Source organism: Triplophysa rosa, linkage group LG20, assembly GCF_024868665.1.
Source record: "Triplophysa rosa linkage group LG20, Trosa_1v2, whole genome shotgun sequence".
NCBI lineage: Eukaryota > Metazoa > Chordata > Actinopteri > Cypriniformes > Nemacheilidae > Triplophysa > Triplophysa rosa.
This window is the reverse complement of record NC_079909.1, coordinates 13,256,792-13,278,233: the sequence shown is the minus strand read 5'-3', so window position 1 is coordinate 13,278,233 and position 21,442 is coordinate 13,256,792. Positions and strand designations below refer to the sequence as shown.

At 40.8% G+C, this 21,442-nt stretch overlaps 3 protein-coding genes across 4 annotated transcripts; 1 reads left to right on the top strand and 2 right to left on the bottom strand.

Annotated features, from left to right (window-relative positions):
- Positions 1 to 122: 122 nt before the first annotated feature.
- Positions 123 to 4,681, bottom strand: si:dkey-183j2.10 (glutamate receptor U1). The gene is made up of 10 exons (XM_057361794.1): positions 4,579 to 4,681; positions 4,181 to 4,262; positions 2,707 to 2,738; positions 2,446 to 2,625; positions 1,900 to 2,126; positions 1,639 to 1,736; positions 1,285 to 1,502; positions 994 to 1,213; positions 675 to 919; positions 123 to 531 (listed from the first exon to the last, which is right to left on the bottom strand). The coding sequence occupies exons 1-10, from the start codon at positions 4,579 to 4,581 to the stop codon at positions 433 to 435; spliced, it is 1,404 nt and encodes a 467-aa protein (XP_057217777.1). The 5' UTR covers positions 4,582 to 4,681; the 3' UTR covers positions 123 to 432.
- Positions 4,682 to 5,376: 695 nt separating this feature from the next.
- On the top strand, positions 5,377 to 16,167 carry brpf3a (bromodomain and PHD finger containing, 3a). The gene is made up of 13 exons (XM_057362433.1): positions 5,377 to 5,670; positions 6,893 to 8,427; positions 8,590 to 8,743; positions 9,939 to 10,070; positions 10,184 to 10,312; positions 10,428 to 10,740; positions 10,843 to 11,115; positions 13,237 to 13,797; positions 13,911 to 13,989; positions 14,259 to 14,338; positions 14,434 to 14,522; positions 14,683 to 14,837; positions 14,918 to 16,167. Exons 2-13 carry the CDS (start codon positions 6,941 to 6,943, stop codon positions 15,099 to 15,101), a joined length of 3,636 nt encoding a protein of 1,211 aa, XP_057218416.1. The 5' UTR covers positions 5,377 to 5,670; positions 6,893 to 6,940; the 3' UTR covers positions 15,102 to 16,167.
- Positions 16,168 to 16,263: 96 nt separating this feature from the next.
- mon1bb (MON1 secretory trafficking family member Bb) lies at positions 16,264 to 20,871 on the bottom strand. 2 transcript variants are annotated; one of them, XM_057361936.1, is made up of 7 exons: positions 20,463 to 20,871; positions 20,287 to 20,384; positions 19,612 to 20,202; positions 18,747 to 19,539; positions 17,950 to 18,097; positions 17,260 to 17,434; positions 16,264 to 17,159 (listed from the first exon to the last, which is right to left on the bottom strand). In XM_057361936.1, exons 2-7 carry the CDS (start codon positions 20,342 to 20,344, stop codon positions 17,149 to 17,151), a joined length of 1,776 nt encoding a protein of 591 aa, XP_057217919.1. In that variant the 5' UTR covers positions 20,345 to 20,384; positions 20,463 to 20,871; the 3' UTR covers positions 16,264 to 17,148. The 2 variants fall into 2 exon arrangements, with proteins under 2 accessions (XP_057217919.1, XP_057217918.1); XM_057361935.1 differs by having other exon boundaries at positions 20,287 to 20,871.
- Positions 20,872 to 21,442: the final 571 nt, after the last annotated feature.

The following is a 21,442-nucleotide window of genomic DNA, read 5'->3' as shown; positions in this document are numbered from 1 at the left end:
TAAAATCATTTACTTTTAATAGACATTTTTTTTGCTTTCTGTATTTCATACAATTGTACACAATAGCGAGCAGAATTTGTCAATAAACAAAATCAAATTGAACTCCTTTAAGCTGTCTTCAGTCCTTTTTCATTTAATGTTTAATGTATCGTGATACAAATTCCGTATCTATATTCTATATTGTAAAACCAAAAGAAAATACATGAGATTTATTTTCATTAAGACAATGAGTTGCCTGATTTCAGTGAAAGCTCAATGCAAATTAACATTTTGTAGTTGAGTTAGCACTAAGCTAAATCAGTCAAAATGTCTAAAACTTAGTTTTATAAATTGAGAAACACTACTAATGTCTAGAACCAGAACAAAAGCAAAAGTAAAGACATTGTGCTATTATACTGTAAGATTCAGATTATCTCAATGTGGTTAAACCTGTTATGCTTTGTTTTTATCTGAGGTTTCCGGGTCATTCTTTGTGTGGCTCATTCTCAAGCGTTGACTCAGCTCCTGGGTCAAAACTGTGCAGCAGGATTTCTGTATAAATAAGAGCAGATTAAATTTCACGTATTGATATAACTGACAAAAAACTAAATGGCGACTGGCTGCTGTACATCTGAAATCTGTCCAGGGAATTCCATAAATGCCTTTTTATTAGCGTGTGTGTGTATACTACTTGCCTTCTGCTCTCCGGCAGTACTGCGAGACTTTGAGGTGAGCTCAAACAGGGAGATCAGCACACCGATCCCAAGGCCTATAGCGAGAACCAGGAAGATCCCTTTCATGCTATGAGCCCTCAGAGATGAAGCTTTGGCGCTGTCCGGCACACAACTGCTGGCCCACCACTTAGTGCGCAGGTAAGCCAGTTCACCAGCTTCACTGAGCTGCAGTATGGCCACGCTCAGGTTCTTCAGCATTGAGGATCCTGTTTCAAACAAGACCATGGCATCAAAAATAACATTCACATCAGAAAAAATCAACTGTACCACTTCGGCTCACCAAGAGGAGCTACGATGCTGTATCCTCTCATTCCAATGACCTCGTGTGCACGAACCAATTCGCAATGTCGTGCCACAGCCAGATCCAGAGACACAGATTCCCCAATGAACGCAAAATTTCCTTCTTTTGCTCTCTGGACACCTTCGTCCATGGAGGATACGAAACTCTTTCTCCGCTCCATGTGCTCATAGATGCGACGGTAAGATGGGTTATTAGAGTTCTGTATGAAAAGATTTTTATTACATCTGGCAGATTTTGACTATTAAGGAAAATGTATGCGTCAGATCGGACCTTGAAGAACGCAAGAGTGGAGGAGCCTGCAAGAGTCCCATATTCCATCACTTCCTGATTGGCCAAGTCATCAAAACCCTTTATCGTGAGGGGAGCAGAATCAGACCCCTGTGAGGAACTGAGGCTGGAAAAATAACACGCCAGCACAACCACAGCAAACAACCACCAGGTACAGCAGATAACCCGACCTGACACAGCTTTAGGATGAGGACCGGCACCTGCAGTAACCAGAACAGATGAGATGTTATCCCCCCTTTTCATCTACTGAAATGTAATGCAAATGAATATAAAATGTGAACTGTTCAAATAAAAGCAGCCGACAATATTCGTGAAACAAGGAAATCAGAATGATACCTTGCAGGCTCAGAGCTCCTGCAGCGTACCACAAGCTGTGCAGAAGAGTGAAGCGATTTTGCTCTGTCTCAGGCTGGCTCCATTCACAAGGACTCAACCTTGATACAAAGAACAGTGTGTTTCAGATCAAATAAGTTCCTAAGTCTTATTCTGTAACCATGTTTATCACTGAAAAACAGTGTGGCATTTCATGTGGTATTACGTATATAGTGAATAAGTGCTCTTGTTCTGTGTCTCTAGTGTTCTTGTCATTTCTCTGACCTTCCCACAATGCAGATGCACACTGCAGTCACAAAGTATGCAATCAGGATGCCGAACCAGGTCTCCCCGGAGAAAGGGGAGAGGAAGTCAAAAAAGCCAGCCTCCTCAGAAACGATATCTTTGCGGAGGAGGATACTGATTCCGGTCTGCATGTAAGGTTTTGTCATTCCCACCGCCTTCTCACGGGCAGCGGTGAGAGTCAGCGGGGCTACGGCCAGATCAGCTTCCTGTGAGCAAAAAAGGAAAGTTTTAACACCTCTTGGTGGGATGTCATTGTAACCATATGACTGCTAAACTGTATATTTGACTGTTGACTCTTTTTATGTTCAAATGGTAAACTCATGTCAACTCAAAAAAAACTCAAATAAATATTTATTTTTATTTATTTATTTGTCCAGGAAATTGAACAGCCGGTCATTATCGCAAAAGAAATCCCCTCAGGATATTTTGAAAAAACACTGTTCTTCTAGGTTTATTTTCTGATAATGACCAGATGACTACATTATTCTTTTCACATTCTGTTTTTCAGAGATGAGAGTGACGTACCCCTCTAACAACCTCTCCGATCATTCCATTCCAGTTTCCACTTTCGTCTTGTCGGCCATATGCCCCATCCTTGACCAGGTGAACTTTGTATTTAAAACCCAGTTTTTTAGCCAGTTCACTGAGCAGATCCATGCAATAGCCTTCTAACTGGGATCCCTTGCTCATTGTGTATGGGTCTTGCTGAAATGAAGAGACATATAATACAATACAATGTATAATACAATAAAAAACTTTAACTTTTTTAAATGATTTATTACTTACTTTAATGGTGGTAACTATTAGTTCTTGCCTTGCTAGAATGAGTAAAAGCAAAAAAAAAAGATTAAAAACAGCTTGAAACAGCCTAAACCTGGTTTTCTGGTTTTAGCTGGTTTAAATAGGTCTATCTTGTCTCCCAGCCATTGAAACATTAAAACTAACCAGCGTCACTTGCGCTCTTTTAAGCTCTCTATATACTCACAATATCACTAAGCATTTGAAGAAAAACAATTTGAATGGATTGATTTCAAAACAGCATCCAACTTTGTGTATTTGTTCAAAAATGACCTCGATTTGACATAGGCCACGGCCAAGATTTCGGTGGCTTTTCTGTTGATCTGCCAAATCAGTTCTCCTGCTGGGAGTCTTCGCTTCCTGCTGAATTTGTGTGGCAAATAGCTCCATCCCAAATTAGTCATCAGAGAACCTTTTGTTCAACAGGCATCTTTAGAAAAAGACAGCTCCTCACTCAGTGTGAGAGTCTCTGCGAGATAATGATGAGTGAATAGGACGGCTGTGTTTGATGCCTGCAGCTTCCGGGTTTCCGGAACCCGCAAAGTTTGGCTGTGCTTTTCTCCTTTCTCAGAAGTGCGAGAAAACAATCCATTTTCAGGGCTGAACTGTGACAAATTTGGAGCTGGTGTTTTTTCACTTGATCATGAAGGCCTGGTAAGGCTATTTCAAAGAATATCTAAAGCTAAACTTTAGCCTGAGCCCTCAGGGCTCCATCAGCTTCATAGAGTGATGCTGACACTCATCAACTCCTCCTATTGAATTTATGACAGACACAGAGGGTCCTCGGAGTGCTGTCATATCTTGGCTTGTCTTGAACACAGTTTTGCTTGATCGGGGCTTTGAATTGATTTATAACCATTTTTGTGAAAGTTTCAGTTGGCTAACTTCCTCTCTGTCAGAATGGGGTATAAAGTGTGCCAAGGAGGATGTGGTCACCATCTTTGATGGTGCACCCTGCTGGCTGTCCAGCCATTTATTATATGACAGGCCTGTGAAATGTAAGAACTTCATGCAGAGAGGACGAGATCAGCTGGCACAGATTTGATCATAGCTGCTGTCGCTAAAATGACACAAAATGCAGTGAAACCGGCTAATGCCCCTTTTGTATTCTTTTTTTTAAAAGACGACATTACAGAGGGAACAATTATTTTATGCCAAAAATATATATATATATATATTTTACATGTAGGTTAGATGCAATATAAATTCATAAATAGCCTTCTGGAAAATGATGGCATTACTGGTTGGTTTCAATCCATTCTAACTAATACTTCTACCAATATCATATATGATTCTTACAATACTGAACTGAAACTCTGTTACGCTGGCACTGAGATAGCGGGCCTTCCTTACGGTTGAGTCTTGCATATACTCTATCTGAACACAATTTAATATGAAAAAACACAAAACAACTATAAAACTGTGTCACATCAGCGCATCAATAATTAAATATTGGTAATACCTGCTATGCAGATCTCTGACCCCAGCAGCAAGACTAAGCATATAGAGAACCCTGCAAATTCACGCATGTTGCTAATTTTGACCTGCAAGCCAAACAGATCTTACTTTAACATAAACACATGTATAATCATACAAATATAAAACTAGCTTAAATAAATGCCAACCACAAATAATAATACTAAATAAAATATAAAAAAGATTAAAAGTAAACCACCGCATATAATCAGTTGGAAGACTTTTCTTCTTGTTGCATAATATTTTATTTGAGTGTTTTTTAGTTTACTTGTATTCATCACTACATAAAAATACAAATTAAATCAAAAGTCACAAATGCAATTATTTTATAATCAAATATTAATCAAACAACCCACCCCACCCCTCCCATTCTCATACACTTACCATGATGTCTGCAGTGAAATTCCACTGTACTGCACTGACTAGGAGCAAGTCAGCAGTGTGCTTTACAAAAATGAATAAGGGTTCCCACTGAAGACATGAGAAAAGCCAATGACTTTCAGGGGGTGGAGAGAGCATTTCAAACACACAATAAAAACTTGGTAGACAGAATATTCTGGCATTCAAGATAAAAGAACGTCATGATGAACTGATGTGCTCCAACAACATTTTTGATACATGTAATTTTTTTTTTTGGAAATTTCAAAATGGCAGTGTGTTGATTCAAAGATAATTGAAAATAGATCTTTGTTGTTACTTATTGAATCTGACTTAATATTAAATATATAGAAAAAGCAAATATACTTTCTTACTCCACTGTATATAAAAAGAAATAAAGGTTGAAGTTGTGTTTAAGCATAAGTGGTAAAGTGGGGAACCCGAGTTACACGACACATGAACGTATAGTATGCAATCCTACGTCGTTTAAAGATGTTCTTTATATATGATAAAATAGGTTAATTAATATAAATTAATATTTATATGATTTATTTATTATTATTATCTGCCACCGTAATACTAAAATGCAATATACTGTACGAAACAGGGAGGTTTTATGTACTGTAGCTAGTGAACGTGGACAGTGCGCGCAAACATACTAGGGAAGTCCCATGTGCTGTTTTTCTCACCGCACTTGGCTTCTATAGGCTCCAACAAAGTTCGATGCCATCACGATGGCTATTTACACCAATCACAAGCGAGAGCGCAGGATACGCGCGGCAAGTGCAAACCCCAGCACCGAGAATTCGCTTTTTTTTCTAAAGGGGCGTATTTTTCTTGCCAATTTAATTACAAACCAACGTTCAATGCACACGATACACTCTGCAATAATGTCAGTCGACTATTTGCTACATTTGAGCATCATGTCAAGGTGATATTATTGTGCAGAAAGCCAGGATGAGGGTTTAAGAGCGTTTTTGTGGGAAGTCTCTTCAATGGAGGGTTGAGGTAACGTTAGCCCGTCTTGTTACAGAAGAGGACGCTGTCGCTCCTGGATATGACCGGCATTCCCTCTCGTTTCGTGTAATCAATAAAAGAGTAAGTTGTCTAATTTATTTCGCATTGTTTCTCGCAAACATTAACCTCGCTGTGATAGGTAGCGCTGCGGCTGCACGCTTTCGCTCTCTAAACATGGCTCCAGTACTGCAAGGCGCTCACACTGGCTGTCTTTTCTGTCTGCACACAGCGCTTTTTAAAAATAAGCGCTTTATTCTCGGACGGTAAACACACGGCATTGCATGCAAAGGACATGGAAAGACTATATCGCAATATGTAGTTATTTGTAGTTTGGCTGCCAAAGAGTAAATTAGGTATGTTGCACCGTATGAGTTTGTTATCAGGAAAAACAATCGAGGTTGAGACTAGACATCAGCCCTGTTAAAATGGCTGACTCTTCTGTGTCGCTTCAGGATTGGTATTTAGCGCTCTGCAACCGAACTACGTCAACTGTGTCGAGGAAAGTTGAAGGTCTGCCTGGTGATTGGCTCGCATAAGTCACGTGTTATTTATGCAGCAGATTATTGGCTAGCCTGATACACAAATATTGCCATCGTTTTAAATATAGGGATATGTCATGTACAGTATCTGTTTAGCCATAAGGTGCTCATTTTATTGTACACAATTAAGCATTTGTTTATACTTTTGTGTAAACAACACGAAGCAATGTAGCAGGTGTGATTTGAAGATAAAAATAGGGACTGAGACTAAAAAATAAACTTTTGAGATTAAATGAATGCCATTTACTCCTAACAAAAAATTATATAAAATAGTTTCAGCAGAATACTATTTAAGCTCTTAATTTAGTTTAAAACAAAAATGTGTGTTTTAAAATTGTCTAGCAACAATAATCATTAAAAAAATATTTAATTTTCTATGTAATTTTTAACAGTTTTATCTAAAACAATTTATAGTGCATTCAAGGTATACATTATATCAGCGTGTATGTGTGTAACCTTGGCATTGCAAGTGCTATTTATTTTATCTATTCTTTTAGATAATTAAACCGTTTGGGACCAGATTTTCTTTGTAGTGATTCACACAATAAATAACAGAAAAATACAATTGTTGAAATTTTTTCATTTACATGAACAAATATTGAATGTTGAGCTTGACTAATGCTGTCATGCCTCTGATGCTCTTATAAAATGTGTACAGTATTTTTGGAAAGTGCCAACTGCATGAGAAAGTTCAGATTTTTATTAACAGCTCTATTGTATTTTATACCGTATATTTCTAACAAAATATATTTCTATTGTTACAGGTATCTATGTCCATTCATATTTTAATGTTTGACTAGAGGACAACCTCAATGAGGAAGTGTAAGAAACGAGTTGGCCAGTCAAAAGCTGGAAGGGAAACGGACAAAGGAATAGGTCAGGGCCATGCCGATATGGATGCTCTACTCTGTCCGCCCTCTCCATGCAGACTGAACTTCCCTGCGACTAGAGACACTCTTACGTACGCGCAGGCTCAGAAGATGGTGGAGATCGAGCTGGAGGGCAGGCTCCACCGGATCAACATCTGTGACCAGCTCTCAGTCGTAACAGAGGATGAGATGTTGGCCCAGGACCTCACGGAGTGCAACAGCAACAAAGAAAACAGCGTGCAGAGTCGAGCGAGGCAGGGAAACAAACAAGTCGTTTCTAAAAGCAGGAAGAAAGATGGCAAGCATGCAGCTAAAAGTCGACGATCTGGTTCTCAGTGTAGCTCGCAAAGCCATGTCTATTTGACACACCACATCCAAAGCCCCCTGCCTAAGCCTATGTTTCGTAAGGTGGAGAAGTTCACGCCATCACCAGCTCCTCCTCTTCCTGTGGCTTATTACCGCTACATGGAGAAGTCTGGGGAGGAGTTGGACAATGAAGCCGAGTATGACATGGATGAGGAGGACATGGCTTGGCTAGAGATTGTCAACCAGAAACGTGTGTCTGACGGTCACGCTTCAGTTCCCCCAGACACGTTCGAGCTACTGATCGATAGACTTGAGCGAGAGTCCATTTTAGAGTCTCGCAGTCAGGCGCTGTCCCAGAGCACCATCGATGAGGAAGCCTACTGTTGCGTTTGTCTCGACGACGAGTGTCTCAACAGCAACGTCATCCTGTTCTGCGACATCTGCAACCTCGCTGTGCACCAGGAATGTTACGGGGTGCCTTACATCCCGGAAGGCCAGTGGCTGTGCAGATGCTGCCTGCAGTCCCCGTCACGTCCTGTGGATTGCATACTCTGTCCGAATCGGGGAGGTGCGTTCAAACAAACCAGCGATGGAAACTGGGCCCATGTCATTTGTGCCATATGGATACCTGAGGTGTGCTTTGCCAACACTGTGTTTCTGGAACCCGTGGAGGGAGTGAAAAACATTCCTCCGGCAAGATGGAAACTCACCTGTTACCTCTGTAAGCAGAAAGGCAGGGGGGCGTCTATTCAGTGTCACAAAGCAAACTGCTACAGGGCGTTTCATGTTACCTGTGCCCAAAGAGCTGGGCTCTATATGAAAATTGACCCCGTGCGAGAGACTGGCACAAACGGCACTACTTTTACTGTGAAGAAGACAGCGTTCTGCGAGAACCACTCTCCCCCTGGCGCAGGCGGCGAAGGGAATGAGGACAATGGATTGGTCGGAGGCAGGGGTAAAAGGGGTCAGAGGTCATATATGTTAAGCCCTCCGCTGCAGCAGAACCAGAATGGGCGTAAAAAAGGTTCAGCCACGCAACAAAAGAAAACGCAGAAGAATGCAGCCAGGGGCTCACGTAAGACAAGAGTGCCTCTCCTTCTGGTGCCACAGATTCCATCTTTTAGGTAAATGTTTACATTTGGTCGTTGTCTGTTATGTCTGGTCGTTTTGTCTGAGCCATAACTTTCTTCACCGCTGGCATGTATTTTTTCTCTTCTTCAATGTGTTAATGCAAGTAAAATGCCTTGCAAATGTTATTTCATGTTGACTTTTATCTTTTTTTTAAGGCTCAACAAGATTTGCACTGGAGTATCTGTTGAGAGAAAGAATCAATTCATGCAGAGACTTCACAACTACTGGCTGTTAAAACGTCATTCACGTAATGGAGTACCGCTCATCCGCCGACTTCATTCGCATCTACAGACTCAGAAGTTGGAGCAGGTCAGTGTATTGCAAAACAGTAAACGGTCTTTAATGTCGATAAATAACACGATTAAACTTTCCTTACAACTAGTAAAAACTCAGACACATAACACAGAATGAGAATCTTCATTATTCAACAGATTCCTATTTTATCAAAATATTTATTTATTAAATATAAATATTTATTTATTTAATATTTATTTATTAAATATTTTGGGTAATTTGTTACAAATCACTCAGATTATTTAAAGAGGATGTAACACACACAGTTTCTGCCAATCTCATATTAATCTTGAGTACCTATAGAGTAGTATTGCATACTTCGTATCTTCGAAGAGTCTTTAGTTTGATCACATTTATAAAAGACAGATATAGCTGTACGATTATTTCCAAAAACAGTCGACCTCCTGAACGCGTGCGGTGGGCGGAACTAAAGCACGAGCACACAATATGTCATTGCATTATCCCTGCATAACTGTTGATTCAATATAAGTTCATGTTGTTTGCCTTATGCACATGCCGATTGCCAACAAAACAGAGACATATGACTCCTTTCACTTACCGCATGCGGTACATGACCGGCATCTTTTAGCGCTGGGATCGCTCCATCTATCAGTTTTAGACGATCTCTAAATCCAGCGTTATATCCACCGTTTATATAACATTTGTTATATAACAAACAAACACAGTTGAAGTTCGCAAGTGAAGGAGCACATTGATGGGCGTGCTCTTTCTCCCACTCTCCATGGTAGACGCGTGGGTGTGCTTTCCTGTAGAATCGTCCAATAAGGGACTAAGAAAAGTTGTTACGAAACAGAATTTCATGTTCGAAAAAAACTTTCCGAAACCTACACGAACGCTGGGGTAGTGTATCGAGCACAGAAATACTACGTCATATGTCCAACTCGTTTTTTGACAAGTTGACCATGTCAAGCATGAGAAGCCAGCACGATTACAATTGTAAAGAAGTAAGAATGCATGAAACACTGTGGCACCCCCCCCCCCCCTTAATACAAGTTACAATACCATAAATCCCTTTTGCAGAATTCTGCATATTTCCCTCCAAAATCAATGCAGAATCTGAAAAAAAATGAAATCTAGTAACCCGTTACGGAGCTGTCTATGTTAGGAGTCACATGCTAAATGTATTAAAAATACACAGATTGCTTGAATGTGCATTTTCATTTTTATAATATCCTTAATTGATATTTAGAGAGAACCGGATGCAAAGTTGCAGGCTGTCAGAGAGGAGCTGAAGTACTGGCAGAAGCTTCGTCAAGACCTGGAAAAAGCGCGACTTCTTATCGAGCTCATACGGAAGCGAGAGAGACTAAAAAGAGAACAGGTGAGGCATTAGAGACATTATGTTCTCAAGGCCTGTTTTCTAAGAAGCACAGCAGGCCTGAGGTAATGATTAATTCACAGCGTTGATTGAATTTGCCTCTCTTCTCTGGTAAGATGAAACTTCAGCAGGCTGCGCTGGAGATGCAGCTCACCCCTGCGCTGGTGTTTCTCCGCTCAACACTGGAGCAGCTGCAGGAGAAAGACACGGATCATATTTTCACTTCGCCCGTCAATCTGAAGGAGGTGAGGGAGTAACTTTCTCTTTAGAGATTGTGAAACACATGGAAAGCTCACATGAATACTTTTGCTTTGACTGTCTTCGTGCCTTTCTTATATGTTTTTCGTTGACTTTCTCCAGGTACCAGATTATCTGGAGTTTGTTACCGAGCCGATGGACTTCTCTAAAATGCACGACAGACTGGAAGCTCATAAATACATCTCGGTGGCTGATCTGGAAAGCGATTTTAATCTCATGATATCCAACTGTCTGAGGTACAACTCCAATGACACTGTGTTCCACAAGGCTGCCATGCAGCTGTGGGAAGTGGGAGGAGCTATCTTGAGACACGCCCAACATCAGGCTCTCAGCATAGGCCTTGATCCCAGCACAGGCACGCACCTGCCAGACAAGCACAGCACAAATGGCTCCACAGTCTCCTGGTTGGATGAAGGTAAGCAGAAAGCTTTATACAGTTGCTCATGATGCCATGCCTGACACTCATTTGTTTTTGTTAGTATTAGTATTAGTTCTAGTTATTTTTTATAATTTACAGTTGATTTGCTCTTGGATCCTGAAAACCGAGTTCACATGTCTCCAGAGGACCAGCTGAAAAACCTGCTGGACAAACTGGATCTGGTGACGTCCATGCGCACCAGCGGAGGCCGCACAAAACGCATGCGCCTCCTGCGAAGAGAAATTAACAGTCTCCGTCACAAGATCAGCCACCAGGGACGCAACTCGCGACGCCTGAACGGGAAAATGAAAGAGGAAAAGAGGAAAGAGGAAAAACGTGTGGACAAGATGGATTTCATAAGCTCCCATGCAGGTAAAGTTTACAAGTGAATCAGAATCAGAAGAATCAGAAGAGCTTTATTGCCAAGTGTGCTTGCACACACAAGGAATTTTCTTTGGTGTTGGAAGACTTCTAGTACAGACATTCAACACAATGACAATACAATATAATACTCATTATATGATTTACAGTCTAAAACTTCTAAATTGTGCATATATAAAATAAAGACTATTTTACAGAAAATGGGGGATAATAACATATAAGAGACATTGTACAGGGTAGTATATAGTAGAATAAACATATTAACAGATTGTATGTACACTTGTGCAATGGATAATTTAGTAAGTGGAGGTAGTGTTATATGCATGTATACATAAGATGTAGATATAATAAGGCACTATAGTGCACACTATAGGAGTAGTGGAAGTGGAATATTGCTCTTAAGGAGCAGTTATCTGTTTAGGAGGGAGATTGCCTGGGGGAAGAAGCTGCTTCTGTGTCTGGAAGTCCTGGTGTTTGCAGTGCTCTAAAGCGCCGGCCAGAGGGCAGCAGATCAAAGAGTTTGTGTGCTGGGTGTGTGGAGTCAATGATGATTTTTCTTGCCCTGTTTTTCACTCTGGAATCGTACAGGTCCTGAAGTGTGGGCAGAGGAGCACCAATAATTTTCTCAGCACTACGAACTGTCCGTTGTAGTCTTCGTAGGTCTGATTTGGTGGCCGAGCCATACCAAACAGTAATTGAAGTGCACAGAACAGATTCGATGACCACTGAGTAGAACTGGGTCAGTAGCTCCTGTGGTAGGTTGAACTTCCTCAATTGACGGAGGAAGTATAACCTCTGCTGGGCCTTCTTTACAATGGAGTCTATGTGGGACTCCCACTTCAGGTCCTGAGAGATGGTGGAGCCCAGGAACCTGAATGACTCCACAGTATCCACAGTGCTGTCCAGGATGGTGAGGGGAGGAAGTGATGGAGGGTTCCTTCTGAAATCCACTATCATCTCCACTGTCTTGAATGCATTCAGCTCTAGGTTGTTTTGACTACACCAGGCAGCCAGCTGAGCAACCTCCTTTCTGTAGGCAGATTCATCACCTCTTGAATAAGGCCAATGACTGTGGTGTCATCTGCAAACTTCAGGAGTTTGACAGAAGGGTCTGTAGAGGTGCATTCGTTTGTGTAGAGTGAATATAGCAGTGGAGAAAGAACACATCCTTGAGGAGCTCCGGTGCTGATGGTACATGTGCTGGATTTAAATTTTCCCAACCTCACTAGCTGCTGCCTGTTCGACAGGAAGTTAATAATCCACTGACAGGTAGAGGTTGGCACAGAGAGCTGGGTAACTTGGGCAGGAGGAGGTCTGGGATTATGGTGTTGAAGGCCGAGCTGAAGTCTACAAACAGGATCCTGACGTAAGTCCCTGGTCTGTCTAGGTGTTGTAGGATGTAATGCAGTCCCATGTTTACTGCATCGTCCACAGACCTGTTTGCTCGGTAAGCAACTGGAGGGGTCAAGAAGTGGTCTGGTGATGTCCTTCAGGTGGGCCAGTACAAGTCTCTCAAATGACTTCATGACCACAGATGTTAAAGCAACAGGCCTGTAGTCATTAAGTCCAGAATTTTGGGTTTCTTCTGTACAGGGATGATGGTGGAGCGTTTGAAGCATGAAGGGACTTCACACTGCTCCAAAGATCTGTTAAAAATATTAGTGAAGATGGGCGACAGCTGCTCCGCACAGACTTTCAGGCAGGAGGGTGAGACATTGTCTGGGCCTGGTGCTTTTCTGATCTTTTGTTTGCGGAAAAGCTGGCAAACATCCTCTTCGCAGATCTTAAGTGCAGGTTGAGTGTCAAGAGGAGGTGTTAATGGTATAGCAGAGATAGGGTCAGGGCGGGTGTGAAGGGTGAGACTCTGCATTTCAAAACGACAATAGAAGTCGTTCAGGTCGTCAGCCAGTCGTTGATTACCCATAGACTGAGGGGATGATGGCTTGTAGTTGGTAATGTCTTTCAGGCCTTTCCACACCGATGCAGGGTCGTTGGCTGAAAACTGGTTCTTCAGCTTTTCAGAGTAGCTTCTCTGAAAAGTGCACAAGTAAATCGTATATAAATCATGTGTGTGATTATGCGTAAATTTTTCTTTTGTCATTTTTGTTAAAGACCCCAAAAAATCGACGTCACGAAAAGCTCAAGAACCCAGTTGTCCGGCCTCTTCACCTTTACCTGGAGATGCTCCACCAAACCCACCCCTGTTCACCCTTGAGACTGGAAGAACCACCACATCAGGACAGTCAAATAAATCTGGCGGCAGAAGACAAAAAGGGAAAACAAAAGAAAAAGGTCAGAGTGAAGATCATGATGAGACTGAAGAAAAAGAAGAAGAGAACTTCCACTCAAAGAAACATGACACAGTGGCCTCCAGTCCGCAAGAGGAAGCTGTCAACATGGTTTCCTCCCCCAAGATGGGTGTGGGTCGTCGCACATCTGTCCTCTTCAAGAAAGCTAAAAACGGTGCCAGGTTAACGAAGGAAAAATCAGTTTTATTGCAAAATGGAGTCAGCAAAGTTGAAAATGGAATCTCACAACACGAGCATACCCCTCAAACCAAATTACAGTCAGCAAAATCCACGTTTCCTTCACTACACCAACTGAGATCCAGAGGACCAAGCACGTGTTCAGACAGCGAGGGTGAAAAGTCCCACTCGCTGCCTGAAGAGAACGGTAGGAGAATATCTCTACTGGGGCTGTTACTAGTAGTTTATTGACCAGAGATATAAGTTCTGTCTGGCACGATCTGTTTAGTATGCTAAAGCAGCCTAATGCTCTTTATTTAGGCTTGACAAATGGACTCAAGAGGCAAAATGGGAACTCTTCAGATTCAGAAAGCTGCACTCCCACTTTCCCAACACACAGGTAATGGATTCAGTCAGTGATTTGACCAGATTGATTTGGAAAGTGTTACGTAATACTTTATAGCTGTTTGCCATTATTAATGTTTGTCTTCAGTGACAACTTCAACAAACTGAGGAATTCAAACAGTTTATCATAAAGCCTAATACCAAATTTCACTAAATGTGTTGTTATCCACTTGAGACAGCTTTTAATACCTGGTGTAAACTGGGTCAAGCTTGTTGCAGTAGAACTTTATTTAAATGTTTTTCAATTAATTTTTTTCTTTACAGTTCCCCACCACCAAAACGCAGTCGTGGTAAACCAGCTATGAGCAAAGTTCCTGTTGGTGCAGTGAATGGAGTTTCCACAAGTGGGTAAAACAAACATATGAGAGCATATCGAAAGAATATTGTTTTTGTTTTTTTTGCTTGCTTGCTTCACTGATTTGTGTTTTTACTGTTGTAGGCAGAGCGGTTTCTCAAAACAATGATGAAATGGAGCCTCTTACCTTAGTCTGGGCGAAATGTCGTGGTTACCCATCATACCCTGCAATGGTAAGAAATATAACTGGTCACAAAGACGTACTTACCTTTAAAAAGAACCATTGATGATTAACCTGAATAACCTATGATAATTTAAGATACAACGGTTTTAAACAGAACTAATATCTTGACTTGATTTTGCATATTTAAGCTAATGCTGATTTTCCTGTAGATTGTCAACCCCAAAATGCCCCGGGAAGGAATTCTTCACAATGGGATTCCCATCCCAGTGCCTCCTAAAGATGTTTTGAATTTAGGCAGACGCAGACAGGAGGTGACTAATGAGAAGCTCTTCCTTGTGCTCTTTTTCGATACCAAGAGAACCTGGTAAGAAGAAACGCACATTAAGTCATCTTTCACGCTAAAAAGTATACAATACTTAGAAATCATTGTTTTGGTTTACATAGGCAGTGGCTGCCATTGGATAAGCTCCATCACATGGGTGTTGATGACACAGTTGACCGACTTCGTCTGATGGAGGGCAAGAAACCAAATGTACGGAAGTCCGTGCACATGGCTTACGACAGAGCAATGACACACCTTAGCCAAGTGCAGGAAAACTCAACTTTTAACCCCTCAAATTTTATATAAAGCACTTGAATATGAAATGTACGTCTGAAACTGACTGAAAGATGTTAATGAAGGTATAAGGTATGAAGATATGTGAATGTCTATTGGTTTTTATACCAGCTCTTAAGTTTTAAATCATGTCATTGTTTTACTGTCTACCTTTTACTGTCTGTGACTCAAGGCACATCATAAACTGGTTTTATTAAATTCCTTCATAACATCTAAGAATGTTGTTTTATACTCTGTTGTTATAGTTGAGCCTGTTAAAAAATTGTTTGTTTGTACAAAAAATATATCTTTGACAATGCCACTAATTTCAGTGGTCACTGCAATGACTCGGCCTGCAAAGAGAAATATGTTAGCCTGTTTTTTTTAATGCGAGGTTACATTCCCAACACACCAGGGTGTTTGGGCGGAATAGCTCAGGTACTTGCAAGAATGCACTATGTAACAGTTTTGTGAATGGGTACAATTCTGAGCTGAGGATTTTGCTTTGTGAAACGCATGTGTGCAAATACCTGTGGTTTAAATCCCCTCAGTTTTACTGGTTAATAATTCTGAGGGGCCATGCGTGTTTTGTGTTTAATCAGGTTCTATTGTCTGTTTTATGCCATTTAATCACTACTTACACCCAGCATTTTTTTTAAGTCAATGTGTGCCTGAGTTGCTTTTAAAGTTGTCGATGAGCTTGTAATTGTGGGTGGAAACTACGGTGTAAATAGAAGTGCATGTAGAAAATTTGCACAGATGTGTTTTTAAATTCTGAAATGTATATTGCCAAACTTTGTATATTTGTCATTTTAATTTATTTTGAGTGGTTATGGAGATATTATTTAATAGGAATTGAGGTTTAATTTAACAGCTCTGTAGAGCTTTATATGGTTCAGAAAGCATTACCACTTTACTGCTATTGTTCCTTAGTGGTCTTCAGTGAGAGAACGTTATAGAATAAAATATTACGTAGTCTCTTAGATAATGTACGTACCATAAAAGAAACATTTTTTTAAAGCCTGTGAAGAGCTAATAATACCAAACAAAAAATGTCAAACGGTATTTTCTCAAATGAGAAATAAACACTGTTGTGCTGACAAGCTTACATTGTTTTTCTTTTTTTTATCTGTGTTGCACATTGAAAACGCATGTTAATATATATATATTTAAAACTACAAGACATCTTTTGATCAACTTTAGAGGTTTATTACAGCACCAATATATTACTCCTCTTGAATTAAAATGGTTTCAACCAGTAATTTTCCAGGAAAAAAGAAACCGCAATTTCTCCAAATCTGAGTAAACATTGCACATTATTATTATTCTTGTCCAAATATTATGATGGACCTTATATAATTTCATAATGCACTAAGATGTTCCTAACAATGCAAAAACAGACAAGATGTGTTTTCCACAAACCTGATGAGAATAGAGATGAATGCAATAATTCTATAGTAAAAGAGATTTTTTTGGTTTCAGATACAAAACCATAGAGAAAAAGTCCTTGTTAAACTTCTGACAAAGTACAAATGAACAACTGAACAGAAAAACTACTGCACATGTTAAGACCATGATAAACCGCTAGCCTCTTTACTTCAGACGTGGGAGACAAAATTTGAGAAATATTACATTTTATAGCATAACAAACATCCTGACCTAATTTAATTCCTAAAAACATTATTGTATTTTCTTGTAAAGTAAAACAATCATGTCGTAGCTGCATTAGTCGGCCATATCCACATAATGTTTAAGACTGAAGATTCCATATTTTATTGGATTGTTGTTTTAATACTTAAACATTCCTGTGAAATTATCAGTAAAGGAAACAAGATCACCTTACCGCCTTTTCAAAATGTTACTTTTTTCATAATTTATAAAAACGTATCCAATTCATCCAGGACGAGTTTGTCAAACAGTCAAAACCCCCCAAAATCATCGATTAAATGCATCAAACTATTAATCCATTGTAGGATTATTTGGTTAACTTCTAGAACCGAGTTTTGGAGAGTTGTTAAGTGTAGATACAGGGATGCACGTCCTCCACAAACTGATGATTAGTTGATCAGTTCACAGCACATCAGTGGGCATCTGAAACAAAAATGATGTAATGGTCAGTATAAAGAATTAATTTTGTGAACAAGTGTTTCATAAACATCAGGAAATAAGTCTGATTCGGTGGCATGCTTACCTCCTTTAGAGCTTTTACTAGGGTTAGGGGTTGTGGAGTATTTTGGAGGGTAACGAATAAATAGACGGTCTTCCTCCTTCTTGATCCAGCGCAGCAGTTTGGTGATGGCGTTGATGGCACAGGTTTTCGTGACAAGGGGGCTGAAGCATGTGTACAACTCAAATTTGCTCGTGACCTGCAATAAAAAATGTCATTAAAAGTGTGTCATTGATTTTTTTGCCACACTAGATTCACTAAGCACAACTGCAATAATAAACTGTAATGATGTTGCAATAGTAAATTGATCATATTTTTTCTAGGAAAGTCAATGTACACATTGTTTTCTTGGAGCTGTCTCTGCTCATTAAGCAGGGATTTTATCAAAAAAAATGACACACATTACCTTTAACTTGCTTTAGGCAAATTGTAATTAACTTGTAATGAAATTAACCGTGTCAGCAAGGTCACGGCTAAAAATTCAATCATGTAGTGACTATATCTGGCGCAAGGTCATGATCCTCCTTAGCATAATCTGCATTTGCAAAGTGCAACTTCCACTACAGTTCAGAGGCCTCAGAGGTAGCTCAATCTTTCAAGGTCAACGCAAAGGCCGTATCAAACTGCCACACGGGAGGGTTTGAAATCACAACATCAACATGTTTTGTTCTTGGAAAAGTCGGATGCATGTGACAGCAGTTACTATTTGCATACCCAAGCCAGAAGAGTCTCCCGTTCAGCCACGTGGTAGATGAGATTAAGGGGACGTGAGGTACTGTGGATGCGGCTGTGCATGTCTCTGTAGAGGTCCAGAAGTCTCATCCTCTCCTCCTCGCTGCTGTAAGGGGCCTCCATTTCCGGGCTGCGGCCACATATACAGTAAACACATTAGATGTGGGGGAGGGGCACTTTGTTTTTAGAAATTATATTAGTGGTCTTGTAGCACGCAATCTTATGACAAGCAGGGTGCTCTCAATAAAAGCCACGTGAGTTTACTTTCATTTTGGTCTCTCATGAGAAAATACATGTGATTTCAATTTCTTGCAGTTCCTTTCAGAAATATGGATCACTGTATAGCTTTAAAGTGACAGTTCACCCAAAAATGAAAAATGTGTCATTTCCTCACCCTCTTGTCATTTCAACCCTGTATGACTTTCTTTCCTCCACAAACACAAAAGAAGATATTTTGAAGAATGTTAACTGGACCCCTTCACTTGCATTGATTCTGTGTCCATACAATAGAAGTGAATAGGGGCCAGTTCTGTTCGGTTCCCAACATTCTTCAAAATATCGTCTTTTCTATTCTGCGGAAGAAATAAAGTCACAAAGGTTTGAAATGACAAGAGAGTGAGTAAATGATGACAGAATTTGCATTTTTGAAACGATCACTTTAAGGATATTTGTTTCCACATAAAAAAACTTCTTGAAATGAAATCACAAGGTCATGTTTTCTCACAGTATACGGATACAATAGACAAAAGTGAACGCTTTTATACATATACCTGTCTCACCTGGTAAACTGTGTTAGCTGGCGATGATTGTCGGGCACATCAAAGGGTTTATACATGAAATGCCTGAGATCCGACACTCCCACCTGACTGACACTGTACAGATGAGCTTTAGCTATTGAGTTCAACGCATTCTGAGTTTGCATAGCCTCCTCGATCTTCCTCTTACACTCGGCCACCGAATAGAACGCCTCTTTATCAGTTGAGAGTAGAACAAGACACACAGTACATTCTGGAGGATCCAGATAGGAAATATAGGCATAAAAATAACAGTCAGGGTTAAAGCTGGGCAGGCAAATGGGCGTCCAGATCTCCCCAGCCTGAAAGGCGGACGAAGCCCCGATGAGGTTAAGCAAAAGGTGGAGGTCTGCAGGGTCCAGCCTGGCATCCTCAATGACCGTCTTTTCTTGCACTATGGTCAGTAGCTGGTTCTTAGCTATGAGGATAGAAAAGACCAGATTGGGCGTGATGGCCTTTTGAAGGATTTGGCTGAGGGAATCCCTGAGAGACGAGGCCAGCGGGAGACAGTGCACAGCGGAGAGCAAGAAGCTGGGGTCCGAGTCCACCAGGTTCAGGAGCCCGTCGAGAATCTTCTCGGAGCCTGCCAGCAAGCGGCGCAGGTCGTAGTTCTTCTTGTGCTCGAAGATGCGGGTGATGCTGGCCTGCGTGAGCATGCTGACGATTTGGTTGTAGACGTAGAGGAGCTCTTGACGGAGCTGTTGCTCTGACTGTCGGCTGCTGGAGACAGACACCAGGACCAGAGGACCTCTCTGCATGAACACAACAGTGTGCTCATCTAAAACAAAAAACACACAAGTGAAGAAACCAGTTTAGCTAACAATACACCAGGAAATCATGCGAAACTTACCCGAGTAGACTGAGCGAATCGTATTGTCTCCACTCTGAACAAAGGACACGAGAGCCATCATCACCCCCATGGTGGAGGACAGGGCTTCCTCGCTGCCATACCGAGAGTAGATGGGCTTCCCAGCCTCACTCAGCACAAACACATGCTTCCTGTGCCGCCTCCAACTCTCCGCCGTCACATCCTCATTCCTATGCGAAGGAGGTCCCACAGGTGTCCCGGTCTCAGACAGAGGGGATGAGGCACCTTTCGTACCCATGCCCTGCTCTTCTATCTTACCCCGGGCTAACATAGTTACGACAAACTCGCCCGAGTCATCATGACCGTTGTCCAGGGCAGAGTCCTGGGACGCTTTCCCAGAATCAGTCTCTGAACCCCCGGCACACAAGGACGTGTCATAGTCGATGTGTACTTTCTGAAGATCTGGTAGATGGTCTTGTGGTCGAGGGTTCTCCTCTGATGTGGGGTCTGATGACTCCAAGATCCCCTCTGGGTGTGAAGGCATCCAGTGATCTTCATTTACACAATGATCATCTTCCGTAAGCAAGTCTGTGTGGTTTTCTGACGGAGCATCAGTGTGTGGATGTGCAACATCTGTGAAGCAGAAACCACAGTCATTCACGCTGCGACAATTCGGTTTGGTTTAAAATAGTAGTGAAACTTGTTTTAAGGAATTACCTGTTTGATCAGGGCATTGCGGAATGATGGACGGATCGCAAATGTTTACCTGCTCCATGTTTCCTTGACTGCTCTCATTCACGTCAACATTAAAACAACTGAATTTATAAAGTGAAGTTGCCAGGTATTACTTCAAATTTCATTTCATTTCAACTCAATATACTAAATGTTCGTACTTAGTGTGGGACGGTGAAGTCTAAACCCGATTAACGCGATTACTACTGTTATCCCATGTTACCTACACGGTCACGCTGCCGCAGATAGTTAAACAACGATAAACAGATAGACAGTATACAGCGAAGTCAGTCAAAATAACAAGTGGTTTTAATCTCAGAGCTCTCCGTTAACGAAAGATGTCCATAAACGATAAAACAGTAATTTAAGATAGTCTACATTATTTATTGAACACGCTCATTATCTATCCCGATAAATGACTGGTCTCGTGAACTGATTTACTATCGGTCGCCATAACACTCATGTCCGAAAGAATAAATAAACCGTGGTTAAAACCCAAGACGATTTTTCGCTTTCGCTCAATGCAACTGACTCAGCCGCCGGTGCTTCAGGAAGCTTGATGTTAAGAACACTGCGAAAACAAATAAGAACGGCAGTCCCTTACGGCTTGCAAGTTTCAAAATAAAAGTCTCGTTTGAAACCTATTAAAAATATTATCAAATAAATATTGATGACAAAAATTGTGATTTTCGTCGTTGATTTGGCACACAGCATGTCTACTTCAGTCCATTCCGGTATCTATTGAATTTCAACAAAATCAAACCAACATAAAAGTCATCCAACGGCAATGTTTAAGACTGACAGCATGACAAGAGACATGAAAACTGTAATAAAAACCGAGGTAATCACATAAAATCTCATTTTGAACTTTTCCTAAATGCATGTTCAAATATTTCTGTTGTATAGTTTGAAAGTGAATATGAACTTGTTTTCTTTGCAGTATTTGAGGTCTAAAAAATACAGAGCATCTTTTCAGTTATTTTGCCCCTTTTCTCCAGTTTTCATTTTCTACAAATAAATGCAAATAGAAACAATACTTGTATTTAAAATTTGGGAGAAATTTTGTTAGTAGTTCACAGAATTAAACAAAAATTATCCTTTTACTTTAATTTTTTTAAAATACTCTTAATTTTGTCCGCGG

Bases quoted from the DNA above. Each gene is read 5' to 3' on its own strand.
- si:dkey-183j2.10 (XM_057361794.1), bottom strand. The intron at 1,737-1,899 runs GTCAGAGAAATG...CTTTGTATCAAG, and splicing joins TGCATCTGCATTGTGGGAAG to GTTGAGTCCTTGTGAATGGA. The intron at 532-674 runs GCAAGTAGTATA...TTATTTATACAG, and splicing joins GTACTGCCGGAGAGCAGAAG to AAATCCTGCTGCACAGTTTT.
- brpf3a (XM_057362433.1), top strand. From the start codon at position 6,941: ATGAGGAAGTGTAAGAAACGAGTTGGCCAGTCAAAAGCTGGAAGGGAA. The intron at 8,744-9,938 runs GTCAGTGTATTG...ATTGATATTTAG, and splicing joins AGACTCAGAAGTTGGAGCAG to AGAGAACCGGATGCAAAGTT. The intron at 10,741-10,842 runs GTAAGCAGAAAG...TATAATTTACAG, and splicing joins AGTCTCCTGGTTGGATGAAG to TTGATTTGCTCTTGGATCCT.
- mon1bb (XM_057361935.1), bottom strand. From the start codon at position 20,344: ATGGAGCAGGTAAACATTTGCGATCCGTCCATCATTCCGCAATGCCCT. The intron at 18,098-18,746 runs GTGAGACAGGTA...ATGTGGCCGCAG, and splicing joins CAGCTAACACAGTTTACCAG to CCCGGAAATGGAGGCCCCTT. The intron at 17,435-17,949 runs GTATGCAAATAG...TTTTTATTGCAG, and splicing joins GGGAGACTCTTCTGGCTTGG to GTCACGAGCAAATTTGAGTT.